General features: G+C 36.9%; 2 protein-coding genes across 2 annotated transcripts; one reads left to right on the top strand and one right to left on the bottom strand.

Moving 5' to 3' along the window:
- The first annotated feature begins 5632 nt into the window (after positions 1-5632).
- Positions 5633-9713, top strand: LOC103723989 (syntaxin-132-like). The gene is made up of 13 exons (XM_039115004.1): positions 5633-5754; positions 6755-6865; positions 7145-7201; positions 7316-7364; positions 7454-7542; positions 7722-7795; positions 8264-8306; positions 8398-8458; positions 8554-8579; positions 8673-8750; positions 8848-8928; positions 9132-9197; positions 9305-9713. The coding sequence occupies exons 1-13, from the start codon at positions 5737-5739 to the stop codon at positions 9470-9472; spliced, it is 921 nt and encodes a 306-aa protein (XP_038970932.1). The 5' UTR covers positions 5633-5736; the 3' UTR covers positions 9473-9713.
- Positions 9714-11022: 1309 nt separating this feature from the next.
- Positions 11023-19780, bottom strand: LOC103723718. Its single transcript, XM_039115003.1, has 11 exons — positions 19620-19780; positions 19385-19468; positions 16565-16660; positions 16411-16486; positions 16228-16323; positions 16000-16088; positions 15561-15665; positions 14510-14647; positions 13206-13311; positions 12097-12296; positions 11023-11440 (listed from the first exon to the last, which is right to left on the bottom strand). The coding sequence occupies exons 1-11, from the start codon at positions 19686-19688 to the stop codon at positions 11372-11374; spliced, it is 1128 nt and encodes a 375-aa protein (XP_038970931.1). The 5' UTR covers positions 19689-19780; the 3' UTR covers positions 11023-11371.
- Between the last annotated feature and the right edge of the window lie 1564 nt (positions 19781-21344).

The raw sequence follows: 21344 nt of genomic DNA, 5'->3' as shown, positions 1-21344 counted from the left end.
GATTTATGACCCAAGGGGGAGATGAGAAGGGGACCCAAACTTTCAGTCCACCGAATCACGCTATTCACAGCATTACTTCTATTTCAGTGACGAGTTAACTACAATAATTATCTTAATGTTGACTTGAGACAGCAGCCGTACTGTGGCCCGTAAGTGACCGCTAAGATTGCAAATGGGTCGGTTTGACCCGAGACCCGATCCGGCCCGACCCGTGTAGACCCGACCCGACCCGCATTTTAGGACCCGCGGGTCCGGGTCGGGTCTTAAAATTGGACCCGAATCATTTTATGGGTCGGGTCTGGGTTTACCGAACGGATCCGATCCGATCCGAATAGATCCGAAGAGAAAAAGAGAGAGGGGAAAAAAAGCAAAAGAGAGTTTTTTTTTTTTTTTGTACGGGTCGTGGTATTATTGATCCGTCTGGATCCCCTCTCGATCTATTATATTATTGATACCTCTGGTGTCTCGGTAGCTTGTTTTATTTTTTTCCTTCTATCTTTTTGTTTCTGTTTTTTTTAACTTTTGCTGGGGTGAAGTGTGGGAACACTCAACTGAATATGGGTCATGTGCCAGTTTTCTGCAATGGAATTGGATTTTGGAAGAAGGTCTGGGATTTTTTTAGTCTTCGTGAGAGGGGAGCTGGGAGACACCAAGTTCCGTCCAACCAGTCATATGGACAAAAAATAGTGTGATATGAAATTTGGCTTGTTTGGGGGAGCTTTTAGAGGGCCAGAAAGTTTCTGGCCCTTTCTAGCCCTCCAAAAGTACTTTTAGATGAAAAACTGTGTTTGGTAAATTTTTCAAAAAGCTGTTTCAGCTTTTGCGGAAAGCTGAAAACAGCTTTTGGGAGGAAGCTCCAATTTGGAGCTTTTGGGAGGAAACTGTTTCAGCTTTTTCGAAAAGCTGTATTTTTGACAAAAATGTCCATATTAAAATAATATATTAATGTATTATATTACATTACATTATAATACATTAATATGTTATTTTAAATAATTTAATATTATGTTATATTATGAGAAATTAATTTATACTAATAATTATAATAGTTTATACTTTTATTATTGTATTATACTATAAATATAATATATATTACATTATATCATAATACATTAATATGTTATGTTAAATAATTTAATATTATGTTATATTACCAAATATTAATTTACTCTAATAATTATATCACTATTATGCTATATCAACATAATATTATTTTATATTACAATAATATTATACTATATCATATATTTATGTATTAATTTATGTTATGTTTTATTATGTTCTGTTATATAATACTATGCAATGTCCTTTATGGTAATTTTATCATACAAAAGTACTTTCTCAGTTTGTTTACCAAACACAAAACAAAATACCACAGCACTTTACGAATGTAGTTACCAAACAGCAAACAGCTTTTTATAACAGCTCTACTTCAGACAGCTCTAATTCCAACAGTTCTACTTCTAACAGCTCTACTGCCAACAGCTCCCCCAAACAGAGCCTTAGTAAGTCCGAGGCTATCTATTCTGGCTGGAGGTCAATTGCAAGTCTTTCAAGTCATGGGTCACCCAGCACCTCATAATTATGTTGTGATCAAATTAGATTTGTCCAAATTCTTTCCTAAAAGCATAAAAAAATGGACCCGCTTCGGACCCGAACCCGACCCGACTCGGACCCGGACCCGATCCGGACCCGACTCGGACCCAACCCGACCCGATTTTCAACCGGGTTGGGTCTGGGTCCAAAATTAGGATCCGGACAAAAAATCGGATCGGATCGGGGTCACCCAGGACTCGACCCGACCCGACCCATTTGCACCCCTAGTGACAGCCCCTTGCGCCGCATGGCCCTCATAACGCCGGCCTCACCCGGCCGGCATTGGAATAAAAGCCCACCCAACCCGTCAGGTTAGAAAAATAGGAGGAACGGGTTTCTGTTTGTTCTCCTCATTTGTGGCCATCTGGCCGACGTCATCATCCGGTCGAGCAATTTTATTTAAGCAAGCTGCGTTCATGATTATTCAAAAAAAGCCAGGTATTATTTAAATTTTTTTAGGCCATTCAGACTAAATAAAAGGTGTGAGGAACAGTGTGGGCATATGTTTAATCCGATTATTCATCAAAAAAAATTTGGGTACTTATATTGGATAAAAAATTTAAAAAATATTTTCTGACCAACCATTTTAAGTGAAGTTCTAGATTGTTACAAATGATATTAATAAATACTTATTTTTTTAATTTTTTTCCCAATGATGACCAGTCAAAGTTGTTGAATAATGAGATTATAAGAACTGCAATATCAATTACAACCAGTATCATTTTCCAGAATATTACAACACTCTTCATCGTATGCTATTAATCGTTAATAATAGTTGTATCCTCTCGTTGTAATGTTTGATAAGAACATGCTGATCAAACCACAATAGCAATAGTTTACTAATTTAAAATCAATCACCGTTTGCTAATTGATACGTTGATTCTGTTTTATACTTTCTTGAAACCAAATGATGTCATTTGGGACACTTTGTTTTTCGGTTTTCGAGGTTAGTTGGGGTGGGGGAAGCAATTAGAGTTATTCTTTCCTTGCGACGCAAGGAGGCATTAAGGAATATATCTTTGGATTATATCGCAGCAAAAGAAACTTTGGCTTTCCAAATTGCGTGGTAATTCCCTTAACAAACAAACAAAGCATTCATTTACTGGTATATGTTATATTTCCTACAATACATGATTTCATTTGAATTCGATTCCCTTTTAGTGTCGGTTCAAGTTCAATTCAGGTATGACTTAGATGACAGTTATTTTATTTGCTGATGGTGATTAATATCGTATTGTATTTTATATTACTTTAATGATATTTTGCTATTAGTTATTTGGCCGAGTAACTTGAGGGTTAGTTACATTTCTTTATTTTGAGAAATTAGGCGATGTACTCTTTTTAATTACCTTAGATGTTTATGCCATCCACTTATCTAATATTGATGTTTTTGAATCAATATACATGCAGTTAACTGCACTTTACTTGCTTTTCCAGATTATTGGATCAAATAGCCTATAATAATTATCCAATTTAAACTCATATGAGGTTAACCGCAATTTGCATGCTTTTACGGGTTTCTTGATCCAATAATCTCTGGTGATTATCCCGCTGAAATGCATCAAGCTTTTGGTTCAAGATTACCAACATTCTCCTCTGAGGATAGGAGAAGACTTAGTAATAAGCCGGATTTCATTGGAATTAATCGTTATACAAGTTTATTTGTAAAGTACTGCAACCGTTCCCTGTGGAAGCAAGACTGTAGGAAAGATGATTCATTCATTGATGGAGAAAGGAATGGTCTTCCTATTGGAACACCTGAAACAATTGGATCACCTGGTGCCTAGTAGTAGTTATTACAAATATATATCTCTGTAAACCATTAAACCATTTACATCAGACATACTAAAGTAGTTGTACCACTTAGTAAGGAGTTCTTTAAATTAATCCATTATGAGGCTTATCAACTTTTACTTTTCTTGCAGACTGCAATGTCAAATTATTATGCGGTTCCACGAGGTATCGAAAAAGTGATTCTGTACACCATGGAGAGATACAATAACACACCTATGTTCATCACAGAAAATGGTATAATAGAAGCAAAGCGCCAGTTGATGCTCTTTTCTTTTTTTTTTAATTTGAAAAAGAAAGTTATATTGTTATTAATGATTACAAAAAGTCAGTTTATGCTAATCATGTAAATGATCATTTTGGAATGGTTTTGAAGGTAAACAATAAAAGGATTTTATTGCAGGGACTTGATAGGCTCATTATTAGGGTTCTTAAATTAAAGATACATGAAACTAGATGCATGTTTTATCCATCTATTGGTCATCAGTTCACTTGGCATTCCAATATGTGATTCTGACTCTAACTCTGCATATGTATATAAATTTATAATTTTACAGGTCATGCACAACATAGCAATTTACCAAGGAGTGCCTTACTCAATGACATTGACAGAGCAGAATATATACATAAATACCTCACTTCTGTAACCAAAGCCATGAGGTATTTATTTCGAGAGAACTTACAAGAGTTGTTTCTATTATAGATTACCTTTATGGAATTGATGTTAAATTTATGTCTATTTATCGAAGAAAGCTTTATGTACATGGTTAGGTATTACATAACAACACAAGATTTGCCAATATTTAACCAGTACTTTTAGATTTTTCGTATGAATTCATATCTCCTCCCTTTGTTCCTGCACATATGTTATTCTTTATTTGTAAACTCGTTCGCAGAAGAAGTGTGTCTCCAACAGACATCTGTGTGTGTAGTTTCATTCCTTCACTTGTGTGATTGCAGGAAAGGGGCTGACATAAGAGGTTACTTTTAATGGTCTCTACTCGATAATTTTGAATGGCTCGAAGGTTATACACTAAGATTTGGGCTTCATTATGTGAACTACAATACACTAGAGCGAATTCCAAAATTATCGGCGAAATGGTACAAGCAATTCCTAGATGGCGCAAAGGTACTACAGAAGATGGAAGCAAGCATGAAGCAACAACACTTATCCTAACAATAAGGATGAAATAGTTGGTGGCTTGTCATGTAACAAATTCATTTTTTCGTGCATATATAGAAGAAAACATTGTGATTATAATTTTTTTAACTCCAAAGAGAAACACCGTGGATCATGGCTGGTCTAAATTTTACCAAGAAGCTGGAGTTGCCACTTCCGATCGGAGTAATCAGATTCCGGTGAATTACCCCTTCATCCCAGATATTGACTACTGTCTACTTGGGGGCTAAATGCGACTAATCAATAAAAACAACGAGATCAATGAAAGTTTTTCTACTAGAAAAATCAAATAAACTTATGCTATAATCTACGAATGATGTCAAACAAAAGTGTTGCTTTCTTGATATTATCTACCCATTTGTGAAAACTAAAATTGCTACTATAATAAAAAAAAAATTTACTTCAAAAAAATCCTATAATAAGACTTAAATTGTGCGAAATAACAGCCATTGTTTTTCCAAAACAATAAATTTGGGCACAGTAACTAGACAGTAAGCCTATGTTTCATTGTAACTACAATGAAATCATTTGCTCGATGAGTCCCAACTAACTTGCAAGCCAAGGACAACATCTGGAGAAGGCATTCAACAACTCTTATTAACTACACAACCACCTCGACTCGCTTGTGGCCACAAATCAATGGATGCCAACAGGATTCATTATCTGAATTTGATTCACATTTGTCTTTTGTTTACATCTCCGAGGAACCCGGCAGCTAAATCAATTTGATTCACAAGGGTTTGATAGGATCACGACATGAACACCGAATCAAAAACATTAATTAGGAGGCCCAAACCTATCATCAAAGAGCCTCCCTGCTCGTTATTGTGCTCAGACCGATGGCTTTGTTAACTAAATGGTGTTTTTCACCTGTGTGTAGTCACCACATGGAGCCTAGAGAAGGGCTTTTCAGTTGAGTGGTTAACGGTCTGTGGCATTGTTGAGATTCTGGTGAAGTACAGGGGTGGTTCAGAGAAACCCATATGTGACCGTTGCAAGCCGCTATTTTTGGCGGGGAATGCCAGATCAATTCCTCTGGTCTGGCTGAGAAAATACCGGAAAAGACCCCCTTATTTCCCCCCCTTCCTTCCATCCCTTCACAGGGGTGCGAAACCCCCCTTCTTCAATTCTGTCTCCTCGCCGACCATCTGACGGAATTTCCGATCAAAATGAACAACCTTATGACGGTAATTCCCTGTTCTTTTGGGTTATTTCTCTCCTTCTCTCGTGAGTTAAATTCTGAACTTATTTCCATTGCAATCAAACATAATTATTAAGTTTCATTTATATGGTGTATATTTTTTATATCTTGCTTTGTTGATGATTACCCTCCATGTGTTACAGTAGAAGGATGAATATGTCTCTTTTCGAAAAGATGGGAAAATCCATCAACTGATTACAAAATTAACAAAAGGATGACGCTTGTTTGATCATTAGTTGATCTGTAATTTTGTTGCCCATGTCTGAATTGGTTTTTTTTTTTAAAAAAAAAAGTTCATGCAGTCGAGTTGGAGATTATCGCTGGCTTTTCAATGTTATTAGTTATAAATGTCGGATGTCAGCGAAATTTCTCCCTATTAAATCCATTTCTTTCTTAGGATGGCCTATGCTTAAACACAAATTATAGTCTGAAATAATTGGAACGGCTTTGCGAAGTAGGCCCACATTGTCATTGCACCACTCATGCTTGCTAATATAATTCTTTTAGAGGATTCAAAAGATAAATATATGCTATGGAAAATTGCAAAAGCACATGCTAAGTACTATACATCAGGTTAAATGTATAGTATTTGATGTTTGGTGGAAGGTGGTACTGAAGACTTCTAAACTTTGTTCATGGAAAATGAATGCCAATGAGCAAATTTGCTTGTTAAGGCTCTTTGGCCAGGGTCATTGTATGTTTTTGTTTTTACTCAATTTTTTGTTTATCATAAGATCCTAGTTATTAAACACCAAACAAGACTAACCATCAAAATATGTAAAAAAAAATCAAATAATATCAGTGCTTTCAGCAGCAATATATACTTTTTAGTAATTATTCAGAGAGCACCAATCTAGAAGAACAATACTGATCACCTTGATTCTGCTAACCAGAATAACTACATTTATGTATCTAAGTTAAACTTTTTCTTTTTTCATATTAGTGTAACAACTATTGGATTTTCCTTCGTATGATGTCTTCTACAGGAATCCTTTGAGAGGGTCATTGGACGTTATGCTGGAGAGGGAGATACTGAATCAGGGAATGGGTTTTCGCCCGATGCTAGAGATATGGGGATGGATGGGTTTTTCAAAAAGGTTAAACTTTCTCCCTTGCTTGCCCTATAATGCGAAGTCCAATACCTATGCCTTTGTCAAAATTGAATGCTGTAAATAGAAATGATAAAGAACAGAACAGGTCCTAGTTCCTGCAGTTTAATTCGCAGGTGTAAAACACATTTAGCGAGTTGTTGCTCATGCAGAACAATTTAGTTCCAAAGCTGCTGAATCTAATTATATCACCTAGAACTGTTTGTGTATCCTTTTTCCTTTTCTTTCTTGAGAGTATAACTAATCTATTCATGGCACTAATTTCAGGTGGGAGAAATAGAGAAACAAATTGAGAGAATTACTAGCCAATTGCATAAGCTTCAGGTATGATTTCATCTGACATGAGCCTTACATACTAACTGCATGATCTTTTTGAATTAAATTACAGAAGTGCTACTTCCATATATGCTTCACAAAAATTATGATCTGTTAATTTAGGCTGCCAATGAGGAATCTCAGCACGTAACAAAGGCCTCGGATATGAAAGGTGTGTCTAAAATTTTTCATATCAAGACATACTGCGCCATTCTTCAATATCTTTCGGATCACTTAATTATGCTTCATCTTTCATTTTAGCAATCAAACAAAGAATGGAGAAGGATGTTGATGAAGGCAAAAAAATTGCTCTGAAGGTCAAAACAAGCCTAGAAGAAATTGATAGAGATGTAAGTTTTTTTATTCATTGCCTTGTTTGCTCACTGCATAATGCTTTAGACGTCGTAAATTATCTTGGATGACATGATGAGCAGCGTAGATCTATGTAGCAATCAAATGTGAGCAAGAATAATTTTAATCAGTGTTTTTGGGGTAAGAGAGGTTTGTCATAGCATTTTACTTCCTGCAGAATTTAGTCAACAGGCAGAAACCAGGATGTGAAAAAGGGACAGGAGTAGATCGGTCAAGAATGGCAATGACTCTGTAAGTAAGTTACTATCGCTCATGTGAATGCTTTGATTGTTCAAACAAATAATTTTTGCTACACCACCTGCCCAAAGGCATGATACATAAAAATGCAATTACTTTATTTTATAACAATGTAAGATTGAATGACAGAAGGAAAACTTAATTAGCTCTGTTTGGTCAGCATTTATTAACACTTATCATCTATTTCAGAGAATATACTTCCCATATTATATTATTTCGACTTCTAAATACAAGGATGCAATGGTCTAGAAATATAATCGCAGACACTCGGTTCCTTGCATCTTAAAATATGGTCATGCAGCGAAACAGGAAACTAAACCAAGAAGAATTTGCCATATGATAAACTCTGAACTGATTAATCGTTATCCTCTTCTGCCACATTTACATGGCGACTGAAACGTATTTTAGCTAGGAATCAAGTTGGAGGGTGTTTTAATTTCTATATTGTTTTTCATGGTGCAGTGCATTGAAAAAGAAGTTGAAAGAGCGAATGTCCCAGTTTCAGGTGCTTAAGTTCATCTTCTAATCCAGAAACAGAGCGCATTGTGTTGTGTTTAATATGTAAGATTGATCCTATTTCTTGATCTCGTTTCCAGACCCTAAGGCAGAGCATCCAAGAGGAGTACCGTGAGGTCGTTGAGAGAAGAGTGTTCACGGGTAACCTCTTGTCAACGCAAACACTCAGCACTCATATTCTGACAGTATAATCATAAGGCCTGCATATGATGTTTGTCTTTGTTCTATTCTCGCAGTGACAGGAACACGACCTGATGAACAAGTAAGATGGTCTTACTATGTTAGATAACTCCTAATTCACATGGTTAACAAGCCATAAGTCTCATTCATTAGTTTTATGATGTTTATGGAGCAGATGATAGATCAATTGATAGAGACTGGGAAGAGTGAGCAAATCTTCGAAAATGCAATTCAAGGATATGGCCGAGGACAGGTAGCTTTTCACCTATCTTCACTTTCTAAAACAGTTGACATCAAAATCATACCACTAGGAGGCCAAGAAACTGCTCCTGATAGCTTTCATTCTGCAGATTGTGGATACATTGGCAGAGATTCAAGAGCGACGCGATGCAGTCCTTGAGTTAGAGAAAAAACTTCTTGATCTGCAGCAAGTATGTTGTTATGAAGAAATTCATTACTCTTTTACCTTACAACCTGTTGGACTCTCTCTCTCTCTCTCTCTCTCTCTCTCTCTCTCTCTCTCTCCACACACACACACACGCACACACATATATACATGAAACAAATTTTATATTACTGGCTCTTTAAGTAACAAATTTTATATTGCCTCTGATGAGATTTCCCACGGTCTCAGATGTTCCTGGACATGTCAGTGTTGGTCGATGCACAAGGAGATATGCTGAATGACATCGAAGCTCAGGTGCCATGCACTTGCATATTATAAATTCCCACTACCAAAAAGAAAAGAAAAAGAACAAACAGCACTACTTCAAATCTTTGTTCTGATATTGAGTGCTTCCCTCTTAGGTCACCAACTCAGTCGATCATGTCCTAAAGGCAACGGCGAACCTACAGGAAGCAAGGAAATTGCAGAAGAATTCCAGAAAGTACGTGTGCTTTGCCATTGTCATGCTTCTCGTCGTCATAATCATCGCACTCTTTGCAGTTCTGAAGACGTCCAAGTCATCGATGTGAGAACCGATGAGTGCCAAGAGATGCATTGCTGTGGATGGAAGCTAGGGATGTGTTCAGAGCGTGTTAAAGACAGTCTCCCGTAGCTTCTTTGTGCTGTTCAATTGTTTTCTTCCACTCAAATTTTTGCTGAATGTTTGATGCCCAAGAAAATCCAAAGTTATATCTCTTTCGTCAACCATATGAGCATTGCTGTTAAGACCTACTTTTTACTATGATGAGTCATTATGGTTCTATTTTTTTCCGTTTTATTTGTATTATGCCAAGTAATGTTTTAAGACCCAGGGAGGTCAACTAAGTCAACCACTGCAAGGATGCCATACTGAAACCAAAACAAAAAAAAAACCTTGGTCGTTGCTGCCATCGTAAGTTACTTACAGGGTATATTTGGTAGGAGATATTAATGTATATTTTTTTTTAACAAAAGTAAAATGGTAAGATCCTACCAATTTTTATGGAATGGTCGAATTTTTATTGTAATTTTTCATCTTTTTCTCATATTTTGGATTCTAAAAATAATATCTTAAATATTTATTTATTTTCTCATATTTGTGATGTCCTGGGTCAATGGGGCGACCTGTGGTTGACTCTTGAACGAGTTAGCAAGACAGATTGAAACAGATTACTATTCGTGGTAGGTTTCCAGAGAAAGGGATAGAGGCATACTTGCATTATAATTATCTGAGGTCAAATTTATGAATGCGCCGTCCATAAATCAAACTTGGAGTCACTGGTTGTCATGCACAAGGGTATAAACATGAGGACAAAAATCTAACTCATTAGGCTATCCATGCAAGGTTCAATATATCTAACAATCTTCGGTCTCGCGTCATTATGGTAATAACAATAAGTGTACTTGGATTTATAATGCCAGTTGACCAAGTTGTTAGAAGTTTTTGATTGTTGCTATCAAGTTACATTCAAATCGAATTCCAAGATTTGACGATTAAGATTATTTGAAGGAGAGCTACCCGTTGTGTGCCCTATTGCTCCTTTTTTCATGAAAAAAGGCCGACTGTTTTGGTGTTGTTTCTTTTTTTTCTTTTCTTCTGGTAGACAAGAGTTTCTAAAGTTCTCAGTTGGAGCTCTGCACAGTATTTTCTACTATTTTCTTTCGTATTCTGAAAATTGAACCTAAGTTGACCAAAGAATTATAAACAGTTCAGTCAATTAGGTCCTAAAGCAAAGATTGAATCCCTGGAGGAAATCCCAATCCTAAGAAATTAAGCACTCATCCTAAGACAGATTGCCAGATAAGCAGCGTCCTCGACAGTTTAATTATCTGAAGCACCCTTCATTGGCCCATCCTCCACTAGGCTCTATGGGACTTGAATCATACAGATTAAGGCTGCCAAGGTAGAAGCTAAATGCTCAAAGATAAAAATTTCAGCAGAACCTTCCACTGCCTGAACAACTGCAATGACCGATACTGATTTCACCATGTTCCAAACCTAGATTCAGGGCATCCTGTTTCAGAACTATAATCCAATGCAATACTATCAACAGCATCCTAGTCTTGAAATTTTCATAAAGGGTTCCATGATAACCGAGAATATCCTTATTGCCAAAAAAAATGGAATTTCCTGAAAATTTATTATCAAGAAAAATACAAATGAGCAAATGACAGCATGTTTACAGAATGGGTCTATTATAGCTGCAATTGCTCAAAATATTCCAAATCTGTCCCACATGCAATCATGCAAGCACTGTCTCTAAAATCTAAATACAACATTGACTCGAACATTACAGTCAGTGGTCATTTAGCAACAGACATAAGAGTAAAATTCACGATAGGATAATGTTTGTCTATTTCTGCATGGCCAGGCCCCAAGAACCTCACTCACAGCGTGGCCCAAAAACCTGTTGTACGCTGCTTCCAGAGCTCCAGTCCTATTATTGTAATCAATCAAGCTTGACATTGGAATAAAGGAGGGTGTCCCTTGTAAGCGACATGTTCAGTAGAAGGTAGACCTGCAAGGCCAAAGACATTATACCAGCATCCAGGACTCCTAGGCTTTTGAAATTCGTGAGAAAATGCAACTATCTCCATGGCACAGCACATACAGTTATTTTTGTGAAAACATGTCTTCAGATTCTCATGGTTTGATAAAGTGGATCCGGCCCTTGTAGCAAAAAGGCGTGCTTTTATGCAACAAATCAGCAGGTCTAATTAAATTTTTTTTGATGGAATAAAGAAATTTCATTTGTAAATTTTAAGTTATTCAGTACTGAGGATGCTCTCTCCACTAATTAGCTGGCAGTAAATAAGGGGGCACTCCAATTTCGCTATATAAGTATGACTAACTGATGCTTGATCCAAAGAAGAATTCAGTATTGGCCATATAATAGGAAATAAGAATTGTCATTTTCATAAGCTTTTTTTTATTTAAAAAAAAAGAGAGAAAATCGGTTTAGATGAAAGCTGATTTTAAAGTGATTTTCTTGATTCAATATGTTAGAAGGAGGGGGGCACTCCTGAAATAATGAGTAATGATGGGCAGCAATTTAGTTAGTTCTTGTCAAAAAAGAACCTTCAGAATTAAATGGGGAAGGGCGAGGTGGCAAAAGAGTGTACCCCAGATTTTTATTCCAACTATAAGTAAAAGCTATGAACTAATGGTCCTCACCCCAATAATAGTTGACACGAGCAGGATAATTCCAGTTATCCAGGCCAAACTTCGCCTGACCAGTAACACCTCTGAAGTTGCATTAGTTGTGCTTTCTTCTTTTAACCATCGTGAAATCCGTGCAGAAAAAGTCACATCTAGCATCGCTCCTGAGTGGGAAGAGGGCTCCTCATTTGACATGATAATTAGGACAATTTTCCCTGTAGCAGTAAAGGACTTATATAAAAACAACAAAACAGGAGAATAGGAAAAAAAAGGTATTACACAATTAGGACTCCACAACAAGTCAATTAAAGACCAGTATTCAGTTTAATTAAGTTGGAAAAAGACCTAGATGCCCTTTCTTTGCTTACACAAACTAACTTAGAAAAATTGATTCTTGTTAAAGATCAAAAAAAAGGTTGGAAGAATTCAGAAAGTAGAAATAAGCAAAAGAAATGTAAAAAAAGAAAAAAGAAAAAAGAAAAAAGAAGCAAATAATAGCATTAAAAAATTCAAGACAAAAATCAAAATTAATTTGCACATAGTTAGAAATAGCTTGCAACCTCATAAAAGTTACTAAGAAAAAACTAAAGAAGACCATATTTTCGTCAACATATTAATCAGATAAATGCTTTATATGGAAACAGCCAAGAATTTGTTAAGAACTTCAATAAAACTAGAGCTAATGAAAAGGCTCAGATCCAAAATTCAACAAGCATCACAATAGAAAATTGATAGACATCCATTCATATTTAGAAACAGTAAGTTAGCTCTGTAATGGACTACTGCTACTTTCAGATATGCAGATGTTAATGGAACGACCGATGAAAAAATTTTGCTGACAAAATGGTTTTCCGAGCAGTGAAGAGTTTGGGCATTGCTTGCTCATACAACGTGCTGAGCATTTACAAGCCGCCTTTGTCATTAAGTTGTTTAACAAAGAAAAGGACAATATATTCTTCGGCCTATGATATGGAAGCCCTACAAAGGAAGAAAAACCTAAATGGTTTTCTATTGAATCACAAATTGCTCTGTCACAGGACTTCGCAGGTGCACTGATATGTTTGCTGTGTGGAGCATGAGTAGAAGTCCAGATGTAAATCTACAAGGCTACAAAAACCACTGACCTCCGTAAGCCGTTTGTAGCAAATCAAACAACTTGGCAAGAGTCGTCTGGAACAACTGTACTCCCTGCTGAGTAATCTCTTCTGGACCATATTCTTCTTCCAGCACCTGTATCAGAGTTGTCAATTTACCAGCACATACATAGTCAAAAGTAGCAAAAAAAAAATTCAGCATATAGATATCAGAAACCAAAAGAGAATACAACTTGGTGTCCACAGAGTGCTTACAAAAACACTAGCATGTGATATTGATATAACTGACCAACCTACCTAAAAGGCAATTTCCTTTCTACTAAGATACAAATGGAAGAAAATAATGGATGATGACTTCACAAATCAGGGGGTTTTAGGGGAGAAAATGGGATCCAAACAAAAGGTGGGCCATTTTGGGCTCCAAAAGACCCAGCACAGGCTAGCTAAAGTTTACAACAAACAGCACATTATAAATTATTATTTGTCACTTAAAATTTGCTTTAAAGTTCAATTTTATTGATGCTGGCATATAAATAAGCCAGACAAAAGAAAATTTTCAACCATTTATTAGCACCAAATAAGCATAAAAACACCATTGATAAAAGGTACAGATCTGGAAAAATCTAATTGGAGGTTAAAACAAAAAGGAAAATTCTAGCTGCTGACATGGGAGCAAGAGATTGCATCCACCAATGAGATTTGAATGAAGTTATTCAAGAAATAACTACAGCTAGGAAAGAGGCAGAGGGGTTGCTGTGTTAAAAAAGGTGAAGAATAAAAAAGAGCCACTTGAGAATCGGCAGACATGAAAAGCAAACAAAAAGAAATGAAATATAAGGTGCAGCAATGGTTTGGTCAAAATGCGATCTCAAATTCCTCAGCATGAGCACAAAATTAGATTTCAATCCCAACTGCAGTCACTCAGGAGATGGGACCAATAAGGATAGACTTCTCTCCAAGAAATGGAAGAATAAACTCTAGTTTAACCAGATTAGGTAAACTGTCACGATCAGCAACAAGCCACTTAGATCTATTCATGTTTGATTAGAAAGGATGCACGATAATATTGCGCCACACTAGACAACAACAACAAATCAATGTAATAATAGGCTACATCCCCGCACAAACAATCCTTGCGCAAATTACATGAACATGCTGTATAGATACAGATACAAGTATACACTGCCAAAATCTCTTGCTAAAAGTATATTAAAATGATGAAGCCTCATTGACACCTATTCGCAGGAAATATGTGCTAAAATGAATAGGATATGATCCATGATATCAAGACTATAAATAGAACTAATAATAACGTAAAAAAAAATTGAAATCACCTCAATGCCTGTGAAACGGCCTATCAACAATTCTGCAGGGTTCACACTGCTACCAGCCAAATCTTCATGAATCTCCACTACCTTCTTGATACTTCTAAACAGGGATACAAGACTAGACGCAAAATGCAGGTCCGTTTTCTGCAAGACATCAGCACTCAACCTGTCAGCAACTAAAAACTGCATGCTTGCATTGGTGATGTCCCTAAGAGAGAGAATCCCCGAACTTTTGAACACAATATGTATATATGTCAGTAATTTAATGGACTAGAAAATGGTCATACACTGGATCACTCAAACCATCATTCCAGATCCTCTTGGGGAAAAAATCCATGGGAAGGACAACAAAGTTCAGTTACCATTGTTTACTGATCATTATGATTAACATTATTTAACCATGCAGTACAAAGTTGAAAATGAATTTTTTGCTAACAAGACAAATAGTTCATCATGACCTATGGCAAAATGTTCAATTTTTTATATCATGCATTGTTCATTGCTATATACTCTTGTAAGATGCATGTGGTCCAAATTCATTGCTATATGGTTTAGAATCTTTAGATATTTTTTTGCCATGGATAAGAATGAATGAATGGTCTTCCAACTAAAAAGATGTTATTTCCAAAATCACTTGGAACACAGTTAGAGAGTTCCTATGACATCCATTTTTGTTTTTAGGTGTTTCGACAATACGAGAAACAGTTTAGGGGATTAATTTAGTCACTATATTCATATGTATATAAACATAAAAATACATAAGCACATACTACATACAGATATATCTCAACCATATATAAAAGTGAAAACATGGGTGAAGCCAATTACTGCTGTGAATCTCTATAAACAAACTCCCTTTTTTCAGTTGACACAACCCTCTCTTGATCATATTCATCAAAAAAAAAAAACTTAGAGAGAGAAAAACAAGATAAGGACATCCACCAAAAAAGAGCATATTCATCATTCACATTAATCAGAAAATATGACAGCAGAAGCCTAACCATTGCACTCAGGCACACATACGCTCATAGAAAGAAGAGGGAAATTTATGATTGACCTTTGAAAGATGCAGCTTTAAAGTGCTACCACTTGGCAAAGGAACACTCAATTCCCCATCTAGGGACTTGATAGAACCAAGATATGACCCCCTCAGCCAGTGTGCCTGCATAATTTGATATGTTAGTGCACATCACCAAGACTATAATCCTAACACTATATAAAACCAGCAATATTTCCCAACTTTCAATTCCTGTAGTAACCCTAATTAGACTTCTTCCTAAAACATGTGAACCATGCTAAACTTCTATAAAAAATGTATAATATTGCTGGACTCTCAGAAGGAGAAGTCTAAGGGAGGAAGTCTACTTGAGTTACTACAGGAGATTGGCATATCCAGCAATTACAAGCATTTTCACATCATATTAACTACTTATTTTAAAACGGGATTGGCATATCCAGCAGCTTATAAACTTGTGTATGTGAAAAATTGAACTTACAAGATTGCTGAGCTCCTTATCAACACAAGCAGCATTACACTCATCATCTAAAGGTTCATCTAAAGTAACAACAGAAACTTCATCCTCACCTGCAAAAAGTTCAAGGTCATCATAGCATCAGTTTTTCTTTTCTTTTTTTACGTGTAATAAGTACATATAAGAGGAAGAAATAACAACAGCATTTGTAATGTGCTGTCCTCAAAAACTAATTAAGCAAGATTCACTAACCTGGAAGTCGAATTTCAGCTTTACTTGAACCAATAACCCTACTTCTAAAGAGTGTACTCCCTTGGAAATTTAAATAGTCAGCAGGCAGCAATGGCCCTGCAAGTAGAACACTGTAAGTCATGTAAACTAAAATGACGCAAAATAACAACTCATTTCGAACCTTGATTAGTTGAAGATACTGACCCTTAACTCCCCTAACTTCTAGAATCATAACAGCCTGAGGCCTATCAAAAGGGTTGGGGGATAGAACCTCATTTAACTGCAAACAAAATGGACCGAAGTGTCAGAGTATGATAGTGATAAAAGCATCTGTGAAAAGATTTGCTTCACCGTGCACCTTATATGAAGAATCAGCAGGAAGCGAAGAAGGTGGTGCAAAACCAAGTAAGACTGATGTAGCCGCTGCAACTTCATATAATGACATTGAATCGGTCTGTGACAATATAAAAATTTCATGATCAAATTACGCTGCATATAAACATGGGGTAAAGAAACCACAATGATGTCTTCCGAGATATACCAGATGTCAACAAAGAGAGTGAAAAGGAGGTTTAACAAGAATCAACAGTATAGCATTTCTCATCCAGCACTAGTGTGTGATAAATGATGACACAGGCCAACATGGTTTCTTTCAAGCAATTCTTCTAATTCCAATTGATGTTCAAAATATATTACCATAATTATTTTCTTCTTATCAGAGCTTCGAGATCCGTACCCTTGAATTGTAAAAACCACTGATCATTCTAAATAATTGCACTCAGGCAAAAATCTACATCTTCTTGTAATGCACATTAGAATAAGTGAAAGAATTAAAAGAAAAATGAGCAAAAGGTAGTTTTTTAGATCCGCAGGTTTTTCTCCTGCTGGAAATCTGCAAAATATGTTAGAGGAGACTGTCATGCAACAAACATAAGGATAGAGATCATATGTGCTCTCTTAAGTCCTCAAGTCATCATGGTTTAATCAACAAGTTGCTGGATATCTAATTTTGACAAGGCCCAATGCGCTTATGTGAGGTTTGTTTGTACCTTTGACACTTTTCTGCATTAAACTAGAACCACCATGTGGATACCTAGGACCTCTGAGATAACATATGTACGTACATATATATACATATATATACGTACACAAGGGCGGCCCAATACATTTGGGGGCCTAAAGAAAATTCAGTGAATGAGGCTTTTTTTTTTTAATAAAAAATTTTAATAAGTACAAAATACTTCAAAAAATGATATCGAAATAGATCGCTGTCAAGTACACTATTTCAACAAAGATGCATAAATCTAACAAAGATAGACAAGAAGCCTCTTCGGTTTAATATAATTCTTGAATGGAAGCATGGAAAAGTAATTACTCTAAAAGAAGGGCCCATGAAACTGATTAAATAACTGAGACAATGCTTGGCAACACTGTTTACCATGTCAAGCAAGAGCAGAATTGGAAAAGGTTATCCCATGGCACTTCATGGTCAAGGTAAAGCAAAGAATTTGTCCAGAAAGGGAGCTCTCTGTAAGAGAAAGTAAGGGCATTATGGGAAATTCACTCCATCTAATTAATAAAAGTCCCATCCCACCATCTCCCCTTCAAGTGAGTACCCAAGCAGCAACTGCAACATCACAGCACAGCAGCCATTCAAACCCCCCCCCCCCCCTCCCTCCTTTTCTCTCTCTGCCACCCAAGAGGGGAGAAGAAACAGAGAGGAGAAAATTAAAAGAATCTCCACCCTCCAAGAAGTCCATCTCCAATCCCCTTATCTTTCTTCCTGATGGCCCAGCTGGAACAGGAGTAATGTGAGGGAAGGAAAACCAAGACCAAAACCAAAAAAGAGAAGGGATGAAAGATAAGAGTGGCTTCAGACATGTGTATCAAGCCAACCAAATCCCTCCTCTCTCTTTCTCTCCACCCAAAACAAAACTATTGTCCCCAACTTCCCAAATTGCCCCTTTGCAGGCCAGGAAACTCTCCACCTCCCTTCCATCAAGGGGGAAGACTCGTAGCCAGCTCTTGTTCCCGTTTTATATGGGGCCTTTGCTTCCTTTTGGTCACGGTCAGACACAGAAAACAGGGCAAGGAACCTCCCTCCCCCTCTCTCTCTATCACAAGCTCTTTCTCTCCTCTCCTCTCTTTATTTCATCGCAAGTCGGTGCCTTTTTGCCTTCTCCCTTCCTTCTGTGGTTATCTTCTCTTTGCCTCCCGGAGGCCTTCCTTTGGTCCAAGGCTTTAAGCGACCGCCTCGGTCGCCTAAGGCTCGGGCCGGCCCTGTACGTACACATACATATATGCATTCATATATATGTTTGTGTGTGTGTGTGTTTGTGTATCACAAATGTTGGGGAATCCATATGTTGGGCCAAGTGTCCATCTCAACCTTCCAAGCAATTGGTCTATAACATAATCTGCATAAAACTTTTGATATTTGATATTTGATATTTGATTTATAATTTAGAAAAAAGTATTGCATATGACTGTCTAGAATTCTAGATACAAATAAGCCCCTCTATTTTACATATCTATATTATGAGGTTTCGTTAGTGAAGGAAACTAAAAGGTTTGCATACAGCCCTAGTCTAACTTGAGGGCTACAGCTCCCCAGCCTTTAGCAGCAGCTGCTGGTAGAGATGGGGAATCCATGCCTAGAATTAGAATCACGGGCACATCCTGTAATGAAATCAAATGTCTTAGTTTTTTGCGGCAAACCATCTTAAGCTTATTCATGAACTGCCTCATATCTGCTTTAAGCCTTCTAAAACAGTTCTTTTGAATATTGTTCTGAAGAATAAATCATACCTAAGTTTAGGCTTCTTAGCAAGGCATCTACTGTACAGTATCACGGTAACTACTCCCAACAAAATCCAAGACATATCAAATTTGAAAATCCCGAAGCTGGTAACCATGTGATATACCGGAAAAAGCATTTTGGTAAACCAAGATTTCAATTCTTTCTTAGAGACCTAACCTTATAAAACGTTCATTTATATCATTGGACGTATCTATTCAACTTCCTGCAATTGAGAGTCTAAGAACCGATAGGAAAATTTGATCCACCACGTTCAAATCCCTAGTTCACAACAGATAACCCAGAAATCCTGGAAAGACAGAATCTTTTGAAACGAAACGAAAAACAAGTCCATGAAGAGCAACCGCTCTTGGAAATTACCTCGCCTGCGGCATCCAATGGCCGATTCCGAATATATCTTTGAGAAGAACCATCAAGAAAGAAGACCGAACGGCTACTCTCAGCCTGGACGCACAATTGCATACTAGATTAGCAAGATTACGACAAAATCTATCGGTAAATCCACTAAATCGAATGAGATGCATTAGAAATCTAAAACGATCGTCAAATTAACGAAATATTTTGGCATAAGAGACGGGGAGGAAATGAAACAAACCCTGGCTTGAAGGCAGAGAAAGGATATCAACATCAGAAAATTAATCTTCGCAACGCCGCGGAAATCCATGGCGGAAGAGATCGGGAAAACAGAGAATTTAGGGTTTCTGGGATCGGCCACCCGTGGATAGAGAGAGGATCTCCGGACAGAGGAGAAGAACGGTAGAAATAAAGGAGGTTTTGTTTATCCTGTGCCGCAGGAATACCAGAAGGCATGCTAGAGATGCTATTTCTCGACGTGCGCATGGGCATAGAAAGTTCTGTGCGGATGGTCGGTCATCCGTCCACGAATTCTATGAACAGATCTCGTCCGTCCATTACTGTGTCGATCCACGTCGTCGCTCTTTGTTTTTTCGTTCCTACGTTACGGTTGCACTTGTGGACAGGATGACCTGATGAGAACGTGTGGGCGCCTTAAATTGGGCTTTGGTCTAAAGCCATGTCGTGAGCTCAACGGCTCGAGCCAGGACCTGAGGTTATCCTAGTTTCCCCCTTGCTCATGTGATCTGGTTCTGATCAGCTCGGACTCCTTGCTCGATTGCTACATCAAATAACGTCGAGGAAAATTGATACTAGTTGATTACCCTTAGCGAATCCTTTTTGGAACATATTGTTGGTTTTTTAATATTTCATGAAGATGATCATAATCCAACGAAAAAATTATGGATCTCTTTAATAAAGATTTTTTTCATCTCGTTATTGGTATATGATTTCAGTAGGACAATGTTTTCTTTTTTAATATTGATGTCCTTTTGTTACGGTTTTCTTTTTAATATTGATATCTGTTTGTACTATTATTGTTTAAGCATAGACGTTTCATATATTTAGTGACATCAAAATTCTGAAACATATTCAATGGACGATAACATAGGCATAGTCCGTTGGAATTTTTTCGAGCTTGTTTGGCAGCGATTTAATTTTTTCCTTTTAGTTTTGAAAATAGAATCACAGAAATTTACATAAATAACATATTTGATGTTTTTCTTATTTTTGTAATATTTCTATTATTTAAAAAAAATTATATTTAAAAATAAAAAAAAGTCATGCTTTTTACTGATGCTACCATCACCACTACCATTATCAGTGTCATCAAATCTATTGTTATTGGTATTGTTGCTATTGATACTACCACCATCAGAACGAACTCGACCCATAGCCTAATGTGGACTAGAGGACACTACAATACGGATTCATGGAGGCTGACTACGGATTGATCGTGATGCTCGTGATTGGATTGAATGAATTTGAACCTTAAGCCTGACAAAGACGTTAGGGCTTGAACGGAAAAAGTATGCGAGGATGTGTGCGGGCGTGTGTTTAGTCCCATATCGGTTATTTGTTAGATAGATATTGAATACTTATATAAGATCAAAAAATTTAAATAATATATTTCGGCTAGTCATTTTAGATGTTGTTCTAGGTTGTGACCACCACCGCCATAACTAAAAATTGCTACCACCACCGTTCCTCAGCAACTCACCATTACTATGATAACCTCTACGGGCTCGTTTGGTTCGCGGGAAAAGAAGGAGGGAAAGTGTGGTCAACGGGAAAGTAATGAAATGCCTCTTGTTTGGTTGGAGTTTTCAAAGGAGAGAGAAGAGAAAGTTGAATTTCCATGGGAATATGATTCCCATATTTCATGGAAAAGTCTTTCCCATGAGAAACATGGAAAAGTTACTTTCCCATGAGGCGAGAATTACTCCATTTTTACTTTTTCCCAAAA

Source organism: Phoenix dactylifera, chromosome 17 (assembly GCF_009389715.1).
Source record: "Phoenix dactylifera cultivar Barhee BC4 chromosome 17, palm_55x_up_171113_PBpolish2nd_filt_p, whole genome shotgun sequence".
NCBI classification, from domain to species: Eukaryota; Viridiplantae; Streptophyta; class Magnoliopsida; order Arecales; family Arecaceae; genus Phoenix; species Phoenix dactylifera.
Note: the sequence above shows the minus strand (reverse complement) of the source record. Positions and strands in the feature narration are given on the sequence as shown.

Coding starts and splice junctions, on each gene's coding strand:
- LOC103723989 (XM_039115004.1), top strand. Junction 7,202..7,315: donor GCCAATTGCATAAGCTTCAG/GTATGATTTCAT, acceptor CTGTTAATTTAG/GCTGCCAATGAGGAATCTCA. Junction 8,307..8,397: donor AGCGAATGTCCCAGTTTCAG/GTGCTTAAGTTC, acceptor TCTCGTTTCCAG/ACCCTAAGGCAGAGCATCCA.
- LOC103723718 (XM_039115003.1), bottom strand. CDS start 19,688: ATGGATTTCCGCGGCGTTGCGAAGATTAATTTTCTGATGTTGATATCC. Junction 16,661..19,384: donor CATTGGATGCCGCAGGCGAG/GTAATTTCCAAG, acceptor ATATTGTCACAG/ACCGATTCAATGTCATTATA. Junction 13,312..14,509: donor GCCGTTTCACAGGCATTGAG/GTGATTTCAATT, acceptor ACTCTGATACAG/GTGCTGGAAGAAGAATATGG.